Below are 16567 nucleotides of genomic sequence, written 5' to 3' on the forward strand. Positions count from 1 at the left end.
TTAGAACTATGGTCCAAATACAATTATGGCCGTATGGGTCGGAGTAAAATATGTATAAGTATTTTTGAAATTATGTTGAAAGGAAGAAAAAGCATTAGTATATCTAAGCTCGAAAATAAATGTAAAAGGCTCGTTAATAACCAACGTTAAAAACTGGAACATTTTTATATTATAGGACTTTAGTAACTGAGTTAACGGTAACATTTTAAAAACAGTGATATTTCTCAGTGCGTTTAGGCTAGTGAACTTAATTTAAAAGGTTAGTGCAAAATCTGGCGTCGATAAAAACACAATAATGATTTTGCAGACCTGTTTACTCGTAATATATGACCACGATAATGACCACAATATGTCCTGTATCCATGTCAAGGCGTGTTACGCAACTTCTACGTATTAACTGAATAACATTGGATTAACAAAGCCTTAAAGCACAAGTCTGTATTAGTCTCCGAGGATTTTTGCTAAATTGTGAAAGTTTCACGATTCATTCAGGCGTTATGGATAAACTTGTAAGTTACGGAATCTTTTATCTTCGAGAGATTATACTTAAACCGTGATATTTTCTTTGATGTGGGTCCACCAATAACTTTTCCTTTCAGGAATAATAAATAAAGCCTATTCAAGCTTCGGAAACTCATTGAAAACTCGTTTGAAGTATTCTTGCTATTTTATATGCGTAGCAGACCTTTATAATCTTCATTTTTATAGATTTTTGTCATATTTATTTAATCATACGGTCCGATTTGAACTTTAAGATACGTCAAATATTAGTTTTAAATACGATGTGGATCAGATAAGTATTTTATTTCGATTCAAGATAGTATTTTTTATCGACGATTTTACCGAAGATAGTATTCTTATTTTTGACGACCGGTCTGGCCTCGTGGGTAGTGACCCTGCCTATGAAGCCGATGGTCCCGGGTTCAATTCCTGGTAAGGGCATTTATTCGTGTGATGAGCATGGATATTTGTTCCTGAGTCATGAGTGTTTTCTATGTATTTAAGTATTTATAAATATTTATATATTATATATATCGTTGTCTAAGTACCTTCAACAGAAGCCTTATTGAGCTTACTGTGGGACTTAGTCAATTTGTGTAATAATGTCCTATAATATTTATTTTGATTCAAAAAACGTCACTTTTCACACTAATACACAAATGGATCGGAATCTATATCGTATCTAGACCTAAAATTTGATGTATTTTAAAGTTCGAATCGGGCCGTTAGTTTATTACAAGATACCTAAAGTATTTATGATATTATTTTGTAGTTGCGAACAAAGGGAAGACGATTTTTAGGGTTCCGTAGCCACATGGCAAAAAACGGAACCCGTATGGATTCGTCATGTCTGTCTGTCTGTCTGTCCGTCCGTATATCACAGCCACTTTTTTCCGAAACTATAAGAACTATACTTGAAACTTGGTAAGTAGATGTATTCTGTGAACCGCATTAAGATTTTCACACAAAAATAGAAAAAAAAACAATAAGTCATAAGTCATAAGTTATTTATTAGTAAAACCAATTTACACGTTGGAGGTTTACATTTTGGGGGTTCCCCATACTTAGAACTGAAACTCAAAAAAAAAATCATCAAACCCATACGTGTGGGGATAGGTCTTCAAAAATAATATTGAGGTTTCTAATATCATTTTTTTCTACACTGAATAGTAGACTATATAAAACTGAAAAAAAAATGATGTACACTACTATGCAAACTTCCACCGAAAATTGGTTTGAACGAGATCTAATAAGTAGTTTTTTTACCCTTCGGCCGCGTACGCAACCAGGGCTTCGTAACCAGATGCGATCGAAAACTATTTCTGCCTTGTACGAAACCGGTTGCGATCAAAAACTAATTCTGTCTTACTAGTTATCAGTTACGATCGAACACTTTTCTTTGTTGTACGAAACCTTTCGATCGTTGATAAAGTCAGCTAAGATTATATTTATACACCTTGTTATACAGTATAAGTACTGTACACGTTATATATCTAGTCAAAAATCAGAACACAAAAATTGTAACAGTTCTCCTCTTCTTGTCGTAATAAAATCAATTTCAGCGTTTATATCATTCATTTTTATTACAGAGTACATAGATTATTTGCAGACATGCGAATAATAACTAATGACAGCTAACAATATAATGACATTATCTAGAGTAATCAGATTAGAACTCACTTGAAGTAATGTTTAAGTGGCCAGTGATTTGTTATATTACCCACTGTAAAGGTTTCATGTAAGATCTAAATATGTTATATTGAGTTTTGTTAAATCAATAGTTTCCAAAAAATGCACAGGATAAGAAATTGTCATGAGTATCATGACAAAATATTTGAAAAAAAAAACCTATAGCTAGATGGCCCAGACATTGGTTTCGTGTAAGAACGAGAAGTGTTCGATCGTAACTGGTTACGGGTAAGACGAAATTAGTTTTTGATCGCAACCGGTTTCGTACAAGGAAGAAATAGTTTTCGATCACATCTGGTTACGAAGCTCTGGTTGCGTACGCGGCCGAAGGGTTTTTTTAATACGTCATAAATGGTACGGAACCCTTCATGGGTGAGTCCGACTCGCGCTTGGCCGTTTTTTTATCATAGTTTTGTATAGAACGATCAGTCGGTCACTATATGGATATTATCTTACTTAAAATTTGTAATATATATCTATCTGTGGGTACCTGTAATTGGCTTTGTATTGTTACCTAAATCTGCATAATGTTTTTGTAGTTGTTGGTACTCTTTAAAATATATAAATAAATAAATATAAATAGGTACTTGGATAATCATCTTGTAATGCATATCCTTACCTGTTATAACATAGGTTTCCCTAGGCTTCAACGTTACCCCACAGAGCCCGTCTTGCGTAGGCGTTAGTATTCGGCCGGACTTCAGCGCTACTTGCGCCTTCTGTGTCGCCTAAAAAAAATATCAGTTAGCCATTTATCACATTAAGTATTATCTCGTTCAACATAACGATTTGCCACCAAGGTGTTGCACTGAAAATAAAACTCACTTTGAACACGTTTCGAATCTTCATTTTGTACGTGTCGTAAAACGAATTGCCTTTGAACATCTTTTGTACCCTGCCGACGATCACTGGAAATGAAGAAGCAAGATTTTATCGATCACATTAAACAACTCTCGAAAGTCCTTCAATATTTAATTCACGTTTCTATCTCCTACTTCGCCGGAAGTTCACATTCACTTTGAATTTTTGCCAATGGAATTGCACAATATTTATATATACCTACTTGGGTAAAATCTTAACCTATCTGTAAGCGAGCAAAGTGACATTGGCGAACAATATAAAACACTTATAGTAAGTTGACGTACTTTACGAATAGGTATTACGAACTGTCATAGCTACATTTAGTCTTACGATTAGTCTCCTGCTCACTCTGTTTCAGCTCCCCAGTTTCTTACTGGGTTAGGTTAAGTACTCAAATGTAAACCTAACCCATACGTACCGAAGTCGCTATTACAGTAGTGTGTCTGAGGGTGCTCTAGCATGCACGTGCAGCCGACAGCGGAGCGCCAGCTGGACACCGCCAGCGCCAGGAACACCCACCGCGTCAGCATGACTCTCTGATCTGTTGACAACCATAAGCCGATATTAAGGATTAAGTTGGAAAGGGTCTGATTCTCACAGGATTATTATTAATATTTTTTAGTACTTGATTTTTTTTACACCACTGTATGGTTTTTACGATAAGTAAACTGTCGGCCTAGCCAAGGTGACAATCGCTACGACAACAAAACGCTTTGTGTGGCTCTATCACACTTCCCTATTAGTGCGATAGTGAGTTGCCTTTCGACCGCTACGGAGCGTATGTGATTTGCATGTTGGCTACGCGGCCTGGCTGGATAACCCCGATACAGGAGTTGCAGTGATTTGTGATTTTTAATAAAACTTTTTTTATTGCTTTCGTGATAACTATTTCATAAATAAATAAAAATGTGTCTTATTTTAAAACAGTACGTTACATTAATAGGTTTGTACATGGTGTAACGGCGTAAAGTTCAAAATGAGGTAAGCTCATCCATTTGATTACCTTAAAGAAGGACATTGTCGTAAAGCAGACGATAATGTCATCGAACACTGATGGTACCACACACGGGCTACTCGTATATACGAGTATTAGGTTATCTGTTTACTTAATATGGTTTAATATATATCTGTGTCAAACTATAAGCCGATGTTTTTTACATATGGTAATGGTCGCATTAACATACATTGCTAAGACATAATTAAATGTTTCACGCTGTAATAGAATTTGGTGCGCTCCATCAGTTTAAGTATCACCGAAAGACGTAAAGGTCAACCAGTGACCCAACTCGTAACGACCGTTTGTGAATTCCGGAAATTGAACTTATGAGCATTGACGGAGCACAATATGACGGAACGAGCGCTGTTGGTGCCGAAAATACGACACTAATGGCACGTCTGCCATGACAGGACAGCCATGTCGCAACATTGCGGCTCGGATTCCACAAAGCCTGGCCACTAATTTGCGATCATTCTGTACCTATACTAAAAAGTTAAAAAAGGGCCGCGCATCATTCCGTGCTCTTATTAACCAAATTGAAGGCTTTAATTTGGGTCTAATTTTGTGTATAATAGTTGGAAAGAATTCTCTTCAGTTATTTATTTAATTTCGAGACGAGAATTTAATTGGGATTCGTTTCTCTAAACCAAACAACCGGAAAGTTATTTGATTAATAATCTATATATAAACGTGGAAGCCTATAGTTGTCCCTTAATCTAACGTACTAGTTTATTACTCTTTTTCAAAATTCAAAATTCAAAATTCAAAAATTTATTCTGCAAGTAGGCCTCAAGGGCTCTTTTACAAGTCAATACAACATTTATAGTAACATCATATAGTGACATGAAAAATACATAGGTAACAACATTTATAAATACAACAGCCAATACCTGGGTAAACATTACATTATAATAATCTTAAAATAAATAATTAATACAATACAATACAATAGAGATGTATAGTCTCTATGGTTAAAAACACATTAAATCTGGAGATTTAAAAGGTCCCCAATGTCAGAGTACTAATACTAATAAAATTTGGAGGTGTAAAGTCTCTCCAAGTGTCAAAATAAAATTTATACTAAATAAATAAACCGCGTCTGGACTGTTAAACTAGCAGTCTCATAAACTAATGCTACATTCTGTACATAACTAGTATGTACCAAGTCAAGTATATTATACAATATGACAGAGACGTATAGTCTCCACGGTTAATACATTAAGTTTGGAGATGTATAAGGTCCCCACGGTCTGAGAAAAATAATAATACACAATAATAAGATTTGGAGGTGTAAAGGTTCTCCAAATGTCAAAGAATAAAAAAATAAAAAATTGTATGAAATACATATTTCACGTCAAGAGACTGTTAAGCTAACAATCTTAAAACTAGTTCTACAGAATACATAACTACTATGTATTTAATATGTCAATGTCATCATCAAAATAACTAAAACATAACAAACATTAATACATAAGGTTGAACAGCTAGAAACAACAGCGCCATATGCCTCTCCGGGACACTGCACGCAAAACTATTACAGCTTTTGAGAATGGATACTTGGCCATGATTCCGTGTCTCCCAAGTAGTCATCTATTTTATAGTATCCCTTTTTGAGAAGTGCATTTTTGACGTATTGCTTGAATGAAGTATAGGGCAGGTTCCATGCCTCTAAGGGTACTTTGTTATAAAATGTTACACAGTTTCCCATGAACGATTTTTTAACTTTCTGTAGACGAAACTTGGAGACTACTAACTTATGTTTATTTCGCGTATTATAACTATGGATATCGGACAGTTTCTTAAAGGACTTTATATTCTTATGCGTATACATTATCACATCTAGTATGTATTGTGAAGCTACTGTGAGAATATCTATTTCCTTGAATCGTTCTCTCAGTGAGTCACGAGAAGCCATGTTATAAATAGATCTGATTGCCCTCTTCTGAAGAACGAAGATGGTTTCTATGTCAGCTGCTTTGCCCCACGCCAGTATGCCATAAGACATAATACTGTGAAAGTAACTGAAGTAAACTAGGCGAGCTGTCTCCACGTCAGTAAACTGCCTGATTCTTCTTACTGCATACGCGGCAGAGCTCAACCTTTTCGCCAGGGCAGATATGTGAGGGGCCCATTGCAGTTTACTATCTAAAGTAAGGCCCAGAAAAACCGTATTCTCGACAAGGTCCAGCGTTTCGCCATTTAATGTGATGATAGTTTCAGATTTTCTTACATTCGGCAGCGAAAATTTGACACATTTCGTCTTTTTCGCATTAAGAAGTAAGTTATTTGCTGTGAACCATTCTAGTACCTTTTCCAAAGTTTCATTGACTTGGCTATAATCGCTCAGTTTCCTGTCAACTTTGAAAATTAGTGAGGTGTCATCAGCAAATAAGACTATCTCACATTTATGTTTTACAAGGTTCGGCAGATCATTTATATATACAAGGAAGAGAAAAGGACCCAAAATTGAACCCTGTGGAACTCCGAGCTTTACAGTCATTCCAGTAGACTCCGTTCCATTTACAACCACTTTCTGGGTTCTTTGGTTTAAGTAAGACTTAACAAGGCTTAGAGCTTCCGTTGACAGACCGTAGTGCTTCAGCTTGTGTAGAAGTGTGTCATGCTCCACGCAATCAAATGCTTTGGACAGATCGCAGAAGACACCTATAGCATCTAGCGAGTGTTCCCAGGCGTCGTATATGTGCTTGATTAGTACAGAGGCGGCATCAGTCATCGAACGACCTCTTGTAAAACCAAATTGCTGATCTTGAAGTAGTTCATTCGAGTTGAAATGTCGAAGCAATTGGTTTAATACAATTTTTTCAAACACTTTACTGAGAACAGGAAGTATTGAAATAGGTCTAAAATTTCCAAGGTCATCTTTGCTGCCCGCTTTAAATAGAGGAATGACCTTACTGTACTTCATCAGATCGGGAAATACACATTCTCTAACACAAGCATTAAATATATCGGCCAAATACGGTGCCACTACGTCGATTACAGATTGCATGACTTTCACAGAGATCCCCCAAAGGTCCTCAGTATTCTTTAATTTCAAGGACTTGAACGTTTTAATGATTTCATGGGGGTCAGTATATTGGAAGTATAATTCCATGCTGCATTTCTTGACATTGTTTGTATCTAAGTAAACACCAGCCTTTGCTACAGAGGAGTTCAAGTTCCGTGTAGCATCTGTGGCTATGTTGGTGAAAAAGTGTTGAAAGGCGCCAGCAACATCCAGGTCTGCAGACAATATTCGGTCTTGAACTTTCAGTCTGTAGTGGCCATCACGGGGTTTCGTTTTTCCAGTTTCAGTGTTTATTACAGTCCAAGTAGCTTTTACTTTATTGTCAGCTGACCTGACTTTCTGACCTATAAAGGCAGACTTAGCCGCGGCGCAGACTTTCTTAAACACTTTTGAATATTTTCTTACATATTCTGCAAAATTCTCGTCATGGTTAATGCTCCTCATTTCATACAGGTCATACAATCTATTCCTACTCTTATGGATGCCCACTGTGGCCCATTCACTAAACCTTGTTTTCAGTGATCCTTGCTTTAGAGTCTTTGTTTTAAAAATATTCTTGTGGACGTCATGTATCACATTCGACAGTTCCTTGTATAGTGTATCAGGATCTTGCTCACCTGTAATCAGTGCTGGTACCTTGGATATAACACCTTCTCTAAACCTTTCCATTCGACTGGCAGTGATGGGTCTATATGTAAATGATTGCTGTTGTCTTATAACACTGACTTGGAAATAGGCTTTTTGACCACAGTGATCAGAGTTGAAGCAGCTAAAGATCTCTTTTTTTATAACTTCACAATTATAGAATACATTGTCCAAACATGTCGCCGTGCTAGCTGTAATCCTTGTGGGCTCGTTGAATAGCGGAAACAAGTCAAAAGACTGATAAAGGTTTAGAAGTCTTACAGTGTGTGCATGTGTGGGATCTAATATATTAACATTAAAGTCCCCACAAACTATTATCTTCTTACTGCTAACAAAGACTCGTTTCAACGCATCTTCCATCACGGACTCAAACTGGCTAAAATCCGATGAAGGTGGTCTATAGACACATATTATTGAATTAATTATACTGGTTACACCGAAGCCATCAATTTACACTGTAAAGGGGACTCCCTAGCTGCGGATAGATAATTTATTAGCTCGACTACTTCTGGGACACCATGAGATGATGTCTGTGACCTAGTTTGTGGGCTAAAATTGTTAAGTTCGCGTATAGTTCTAGTACTTACATTGTGAGTAAATATGCGGACACGGGTTGTAACTTTTACAACTTGGTTTTTATTTTTCCGTTTCTTTGGTGTTTTAACGAGATGGGCACGTCATATCTCCGTCTGTATACTTACTTTGTTGAAAGGTTTTAAATAGTTTTTTCTTGTTAAGTGGAAAAAATCCCTGCGGCGAGTATTTGCAGAATAAATTTTAATCAAGTCAAGGAATTTGATTTATGTACCATTTTGTACCTACCTTGTCAATCACATTGGCTGAACGAAGTTAAAAAATATATTTTGTACCTTTGAAGTAAAATTTTACTTAGGTACTATTAAAGAATAGTGTGTGCTATTTAAGTCATAAATCGTTTAACACTGTCAAATAAAAACTAACCTCCGAAAACTTGTGTCGATTATTGTATTTTTTAGTTTAATTCGAATGTTACCTGCTAACACTAAAGTTATCCATTATATCATAGTGAACCGAATAATTATTTCCAAGTTTTAATCCGCTTTACCTGAATAATCTCACGTGTCATTCATCTGAGCTTTGCATCGTGGCGTCGTTGGACAAACACAAAAGTGCTAATCCAGCCTCTAAAGTTCACTAAACATGTTTGCTCTTTTATGTTTTGATTAACGACGACCATCAGTCATTCACTCCGCTGCCTTATTCATAACAAACAAACCGACAAATATTTATCTGGCTTTAAGAGGATATTGGAAAACCGCTTCTCCATACCAAGGTAGTGACCATTTGACTTTCTGGAAAGACGTTTTGGAAAATAGTTTTAAGTTTCATATTTGTTTTTACATGAAATAGTTTAGTTTTGAAATAAGTTGATATAAGGTGTATTCGAATAAAAAAGGGAAAATTTTACAACGGAATGACTGATTTTCAGGATTATACAATTTCAGAAAATACCCGAATACAACTTAAGCACATTAACCGTAGTTACCTACCATTATTTCCGAAATTTTTCGGAAGCTCATGGAAATAGCTGTGTTTAATATACATCAAATTTTATAAAGAAATATGATATAATTGTAATAATCCAAAGGGAAATGAGGACTACGTTTGTATGGAGAGCGGTCGTCCACTTATCTTTTAAATAACAAAGCATGTTCGAAATGTATCTAACAACTAGCGGTTGTGTTATAAAGGGTTTCACAGGTCAACGATTTTCAATCGTAATTAAGAAAGTCTTTCTCTATGTAATGGCGTGTGGCCAGGTTAGGAACAATGAGGCGGCCATTAGAGCGCGAGCGCCGCGTGGGTCGGACCCGTCGGTGCGGTACGGAAATGCACTGACTGCGCTGCACTTAAACTGCATGGATCAACGTCGTAGCGAACTCATTTCTACAAGCAAATTTAAATTTATTCGGAAGGAGCATTCGTCCATCTCTGCAAATAAAATGGTTCTTAAATAGTCTACTCCTACAGAAAATGTATTTGTTCCCGGAAGTTACCCAATACTGGAGCTTGATATTTGACTTTCAAATTATTTTATCCTTTTTCAAATATTTTTTTATTCAAATAAGTATATTCATATACTACTCCCGGTTTAATATTACCTACCTACATTCACATATTATATTAATAATATTTGAATTTGGCTTTTTTGACCAAATGTAATAATTTATTAATATGAATTAACTTCTCCACATCCACAAATTAACTACTATTGGTACATAAAACGTAAAATAATATTTTCATTGCTTATTATAATATAATATAAATGATAAGGCTATACGTAATTACTACACTAAAGTTCGTGTGCGTACACTCTACTTTTTGATTCTCTTAAATAGTCTCTGCTAAAATAAAATAAATGAAAAGTTTTGATTCATTTAATTATCTTGAATTCATTTATTTTACTTAGGCACGCAATGTAAATCTTGTCAGTTACTTTTATTTTATTTAAAACCTTTAAAGCTCATCTACTTTAAACACTGATAAATGTTGTTAAAGTAGACTGTGTTTAATTGCTATAGCAGTGCCCTTAAGGAGATACGAGTAAGTACTAATTAAAAACTACCTATGAGTACCTATTGAATATATTAAATGTCATGGAAATTCAAGGCCGCAATAAACTGGTCTTAACACTCAACTGTTTTTTTATAGACAACCTAGATCGTTATGTCTACGATTCTTTAGTATTTATTGCTTGGCCAATAAAATTCTAGTGCAAAGAATGATTAAATGGAATGCAATAAGCGTGAAATTAGTAATAAAATTTATAAACTGCTTTGAAATTATTGTTTATTGATATGTAGGCATTTAGTCGTCTTCTATGGTACATCAAATAAAGTTATGGGTTCACCGGTTCAGGAATACTTTATCTCAGAATTGTGTCAAGTGATCAAGTGCATCAAACAAAAAACAAAACAATTACCATTAACAAACAATAATTACCATTGGTTTTGTGCCACGTATTTCTTTTATTCATTTTGTTTTTCCTGTTTCATTGACAACCATAACATAAAGTGATGCATTTTCAACCCCCCATAAACATCGCTCATTATTTTTTTCCACGCATTACAAATAAGTAATTTCTCGAGCGTGCTCTCAAGCGTTCTTCACCAGTTACCGATTGTTGTCTTTTTGTTCAGCGTATTAGTGGAGGCTGCGTGAGCATAAACGTGAACGTGAGCTTATGTTACAAATAAGGATATTTCAAACTCACTGTCAGTCAGGCAGAAACCACAGCCCACTCCTCACCGCATCGTTCGTTCGAGTACTTCTCTGTAAGACTGATGCGCCTTTTGAATCTTCGGTTCTATAGAATAATCCGATGAATTCGCGATCAAAAATCACAATGAGGCTTTATGGGTGCATTCCGTGATGCAGCAACAATGCATCGTTTGTCAGGGTTCGCAGGAACTTGAGGTGAATGTTGACATTATGCGCTTAGCTGCTGACGTCTAGCTGGGTGCGGTGACGCGCGATAAGCGCTTATTGGATAATGATGGATTATACTTGACAACTCTGCTTGCTAGCAGCCACCTATCGGCTCTGTTTATTTCGACTTCAGCAGCACTTTTGTTTGACTCATGACATCATTGCGTGATTACAAAACGTGCGCAGATGAAGAAACTTTTTGCGTACCTAAACAAAGTTTGATTGAATGTCATATTGCAACCGCGGCTACATCCAAAATAATTGGACACGTTCTGGAACTCGAGATGACTAATACAACTCGATTGTGAACCCAGTAAGTAACTGTATTCACCACTGACTGTTATGGAACGTTTTAATTCCGCAGAAGCTATTGAACGAACCTTATCTCTATGAGCCATAAAACTCTGATACGGTCATAAACGAACATGTTTGGCGAGAAAAATATGGTAAAAACATTAAACAGCTTCTTTAAAGTAATAACAGAAATCGGGTTAAGATACACACTTCCTTTAAAAACCGACACTTAATTGGCTTAACTCCATGCATGGAGGATATTTGTGCCATTGCGGCCATTTTTAAGCGGCGCCACCGTATTTGCTTAAGTCGTAGGTTAATTATAATAAACACACGGTTTATGGATCGAATTACGATTAAGATGGTCGTCTATGTAAACCATTGGGTTATGCAGATGTTCCCGAAGAGTTACGCAAACTGCGGCGTGCAGCGGCCATCAATCGCACCTTGTAATTGATACCTAGCGCCGCTAACGATCCCCGGCTTCGTCACCGTCACAAAAACAGACACAATATAAATCCATCGTCCAATCCCTTGCCTGTCACCTGTGACACCTCAATTATTATTGTAAACATATCAATCAATCTCGCCACTGACGTTCATCTATCATATCACGACATTGGAACATCAAAATACAAAAACCAATAATGACATACATATTTACGTGCTTCAAAAGGCGTAATTTGCTAAAAATAAAAGACCCGCATTGCAAGAAAAAAAGAGTTACCCGTGAAGTGTCTTATAATTATCGCGTGGGTTGTTTAGAGCAAAAACTTGTCTGATGACATTATTTCTCAATCGACTTAAATTTGAAGACGTACCTATGTTTAAAAAAAAATTACTCTCCCATAGAAAATATAAAATGTATGAAATAGTCAATTTTTTTTGCGATTTCAGGATTGGTCCCAATGTAAAAGTTGCTCAGTATGCCCAATATATCGAACCCGTAAATTATTGCAGGTGACTAAACAAACACCCTGTATGATAAGAACACTCGCAATTAGTAACTAACGAAATCTTTTACATTTTACCTATTTATTTAAGTGCAACATTATTTCGCTGACATTTTCAAACATACTGAGACGTAACACCTTGATTTGTATATGTGACAGATTATTTAAATTCCATTTCAACAAGCATATCAATTTTACAACGGTGACAACGATCACTATCTGAAATATCTCAATACGAACCCCGTTTTAACCAATTTAGTTTTAGATTGAGATACTTATTTAGAGAATGACAGATTTAATATAGATAAATCTATATGACTTTTAACATTCCATTGAAAAACTGGAACGATTTAAGTTTCAGAGAACCGGTCGTTAAAAAGTCTAGTTCCCAAAACTATTAAGTGCGTGGCCTAGAAGATCTGAATTTTGTTTGTGGGAATCCCGTGGTGAGTCAGACATAAGTATAAAAAATAGTAAACAGAACCATTAGGAGCGATTCAGTTGTCGTAACTGTAATAGGGAACTGCGATTTACTTGTGTAACGACTCGGATATAGCGGCATGTGTCAGGATTAGCAAACTAGATTATACGTGAGGTTTCAATTTGGACATGCATTTAAGATATAGGTATAGATAAGCCTACCTTTGGTTTCTACCTTAAAGGTGGCAAAGAGTTGGAGTAAGAATTTATCTTTGTAGGTACTGATTATATATTAGGTAGGTAAGGATTAAATAGGTTCATGGCTCAATTCTTAATAAAACCGTGCGAAATGGTTAAAATATTAGTTGTAATAAAATACTTTATTACACAAAACAAGTACATAACAAAATAAATATTATCAGAATGCGGAGTCAAAAATTGCGGTACGAAAAAAAAACAAATATCTTTAGGCAGTGAGTGAATACGCTGACAGGCGCCGGCGCCGGTGGCGGCGTCACGTTTATACCAGAGATGAACGATACACGCAAAAATGCATCCCGATGAAACGTTAATGACAATGAAATTATGCGGTAAATCCTCAGGAACGCAGTACTTACAGTCGATGATAAATCCCCGCTGACAGTTTAAACGCCACGCCAGTGAAATGCACCAAGCAAGTGAAATTGAATAAACGTTTTTTAATAACAGAAGATGGTCATCAATTATGAAGTGTGAAATTGTTGCATATAGCGTTGTTGCTGCACGGACATTACATTTATCTCAATCAAACAATTGAAAACTGTGACATATCAATGTCATTTCGAACATCGATCGTCCGAGATAGTACTTACGTTTAGTAGCAAATGTATTAACCCGTACTAAACACTAATCAATATGTGAACGGGCCCTAAGGTAAGTGTACACACTCGTAAGAGCTTTATAAGATAAAAATAAAATATTGATTATCTCCGTAATGGAGTTAATTAGAATACCGGTGTCTTTGAGAAAGTTACTTAATTTAAGCTCAGGAATGCACCCTTGAAATTAACGCAAATCAAAAAAAACACGGTTGTTTTGATAGGTAAGGTACCTATAACACGGAACTAATGTCAACACTGTAATTTGTATAGATAGTCCAACGTGGGTCCAACTACTCGTACTTAACATTTGTTATTGGATTATGAGAGCCTTCGTTGACACATACGTTTACCGGGTGCCGGGTAATCGGTGTCACCGAACAACTCACAAGTAACACGGAGGTAACAGTTTATTAACCTATTACGTAACAAAAGCGTAATATTTGCATTGAACTCGCTCGAGAGCAAACATTTCATTTAACACTCTGACAAATGAAAGGCTGGCGGTAGTGGTCAAATACCACAACTGTAAGTCTTAAAGATTTCATTTAAGTATAAATAGAAGTGGACTGAAAGTGATGTCCCACAATTGTTTAAAGTAAAAAAACCTCGCTTTTGAATATTTTTTAAATAAATTCAACGTTTAATTAAACGAAAAATTTAACTGCAATGCAACATCGTCGAATTAAAAAATTGTTTTAAGTAACTTTTTGGTTTATATAATTTACATATTTGAACGCTTCTCAGGTAGGTGTACATTGTTCCGTCAGCAAACGTCAAAGTAATTCTACATTTCCACGAGTCAGCTTTTGCTCACGTTCACGCCGACTGTAACTCTGAACAAAGCTACGTCTTAATTCATTCCAAACTCGTCAGTCGGTGCGAAGGTACCACTTCTCTTATAAATCTTGTAAATTAAATCCTTCTTGTTTACAATTTAGTTTCTCTCTAGCCCCGAGTAAACAATTTCCTTTTTTCATTAACACCTCCACTGCAGGTAAACAAAATCTCAAGTTGTTACACCGACAATTGTAACTTAGCACAAGTAAAATGACATAAACGGCATTTTATAGCAGTAACATTCTCACTTTTTCATAGAAATCTCCTGACACTGTTAGCCAGCGTAAACAATGTAAACATGCGTTTATATATGTAGATTTGATGTTACGCCTCTTATGGCGTTTTACGCTTCAATTGTCCATACTCGTATTTGCTCTGTATTTGGTGTTTCCATTTAGTTTATCTGACAATAAGTGGCCGCTTATTACGTTCATGGGTTTTTATTGTCCATAATTCATTTTTAAATAACTACCGGTTAACTTGTCCTTACCAAACGGTGTGGTTGTCAACGTTCATATTCGTATTATTTATTGCTGATATTATTTTAATGGTGTTAGTGAATTATATCGTAAGAAATAATGAGTGTTTCATTACACGACGTAAAATACGGTTCCGTATGCTGTGTTGACGTTCTGTTCCATCATTTTATGGTATAACTGGCTAAACTTAAATAGCTACTGGAATAAAAGATTCAACTACCGCTACTTAGAAAATACGGCCGTCTTCCTTATTTTGAATGTACATATTTAACTTCTGAATGCTTTGCACTTCTTTGAAACTTTTTAGTTTGATTAAGGAACCCCGAACGCATGAATATCTAGAGGTGAAAACAGAATTCGCTTAACGTTTACCACATTTGGCAGCCGTTATTATTTGTATTAGTTTTATTTGTTATTTAACTGTCGTAACATTTTAAAGCTAGTTATCCTGACAAGGCCTAATGTTGTAAGATAAGAATAAAAGAGACACGATCTTTACACATTGCCTGTTCCTGCCATTTATAAATATTGCATTGAGAAAAGTTCGATCTCGGATCCTAACGACGCGGGTTGTTCGTAATATGGTATTACTAAACTTTATAGTCGTTGTACGATTACCTACACTACCTACCTATCCTATACTGAAAAATGGCAATGTCACATTCTGACACGACACATAACCATCGCATTATAACTGCAACTTTTATAGGATCTACAAGCCAACTGCATTACATGTGGTGGGGTAGGCACAAGCTTTACGCCGTCCATCAAACATACGTCAGCTATTTCGATGAATTCCCTATTTAATACCAATGGTAACGCTAGCGTTACATTAACAACTCTGTTTTAAAACTTGATGATGTTGTCATTAGGTGACAGGTGATAGTTGTTGACTTGGTGAATATAAACAGTTTATTTGAATGAGTAACGACAGCTGTCATGCCAAACAGTCGTCGGGGGCTGTGATTAACGAGACAAAATAATTAACGCCAGTGGTTGTTTCCGGACAAAGTGGTATTATTTTGATTTGTCATGGTAAGTAAATCATAAATCGAGCTTAGTTAAATATCTCAATCAAAATATGACGTTACTTTTAAATACTCTAATAGGCCAAGTTTCATGAAAAATATGAATTATGTGAGTGGATAACCTATATTGCTGCTGTCCGGTGAATGGAAGGATGGTGTTTGGTTAATGGAACCAAATGGGCATTTATATATGTTTTATTAAAATCGAAGAAATTATTAAATTAATTATTATTACTATATTATAACACTGTAACACAGAAGACGATGATTATATTTCATGTATTATTTATAATCTCTATATTTAGCATATAGTCGGTTTTAGAGTGAAATAAAGCATTCGTTTCTTGTATGATGTAAGTGCGAGTGAGACGAATGCTTTATGTCGGACATAAAAACGATCATGTTAGTCAGATTAAGTTATTTGATGGCTTCATTGTCGTTTAAGGGTATTGATCTGTTTAATACCACCATAAAGTAAAATGTATGAATATAAATTGGAAGGAACCA

The 16567-nt window shown here is 35.7% G+C and overlaps 2 protein-coding genes across 4 annotated transcripts in view; one reads left to right on the forward strand and one right to left on the reverse strand.

The window, feature by feature from the left end:
• The window catches only part of LOC133533589 (synapsin-like), a 117132-nt gene that overhangs the window by 31327 nt on the left and 69238 nt on the right, over positions 1-16567 (forward strand). The gene's annotated exons all lie outside the window — the stretch shown is intronic.
• The window catches only part of LOC133533616 (metalloproteinase inhibitor 3-like), a 61740-nt gene that overhangs the window by 4364 nt on the left and 40809 nt on the right, over positions 1-16567 (reverse strand). For all 3 annotated transcript variants that reach the window (XM_061872624.1, XM_061872623.1, XM_061872625.1), the window contains 3 exons: positions 3470-3592; positions 3016-3098; positions 2810-2918 (listed from right to left, as the gene is read on the reverse strand). In XM_061872624.1, the coding sequence (XP_061728608.1) occupies positions 2810-2918; positions 3016-3098; positions 3470-3581 (304 nt within the window). In that variant the 5' untranslated portion in view covers positions 3582-3592. The remainder of the gene's footprint in view (positions 1-2809; positions 2919-3015; positions 3099-3469; positions 3593-16567) is intronic.

This window comes from Cydia pomonella, unplaced genomic scaffold (assembly GCF_033807575.1).
Source record: "Cydia pomonella isolate Wapato2018A unplaced genomic scaffold, ilCydPomo1 PGA_scaffold_183, whole genome shotgun sequence".
NCBI lineage: Eukaryota > Metazoa > Arthropoda > Insecta > Lepidoptera > Tortricidae > Cydia > Cydia pomonella.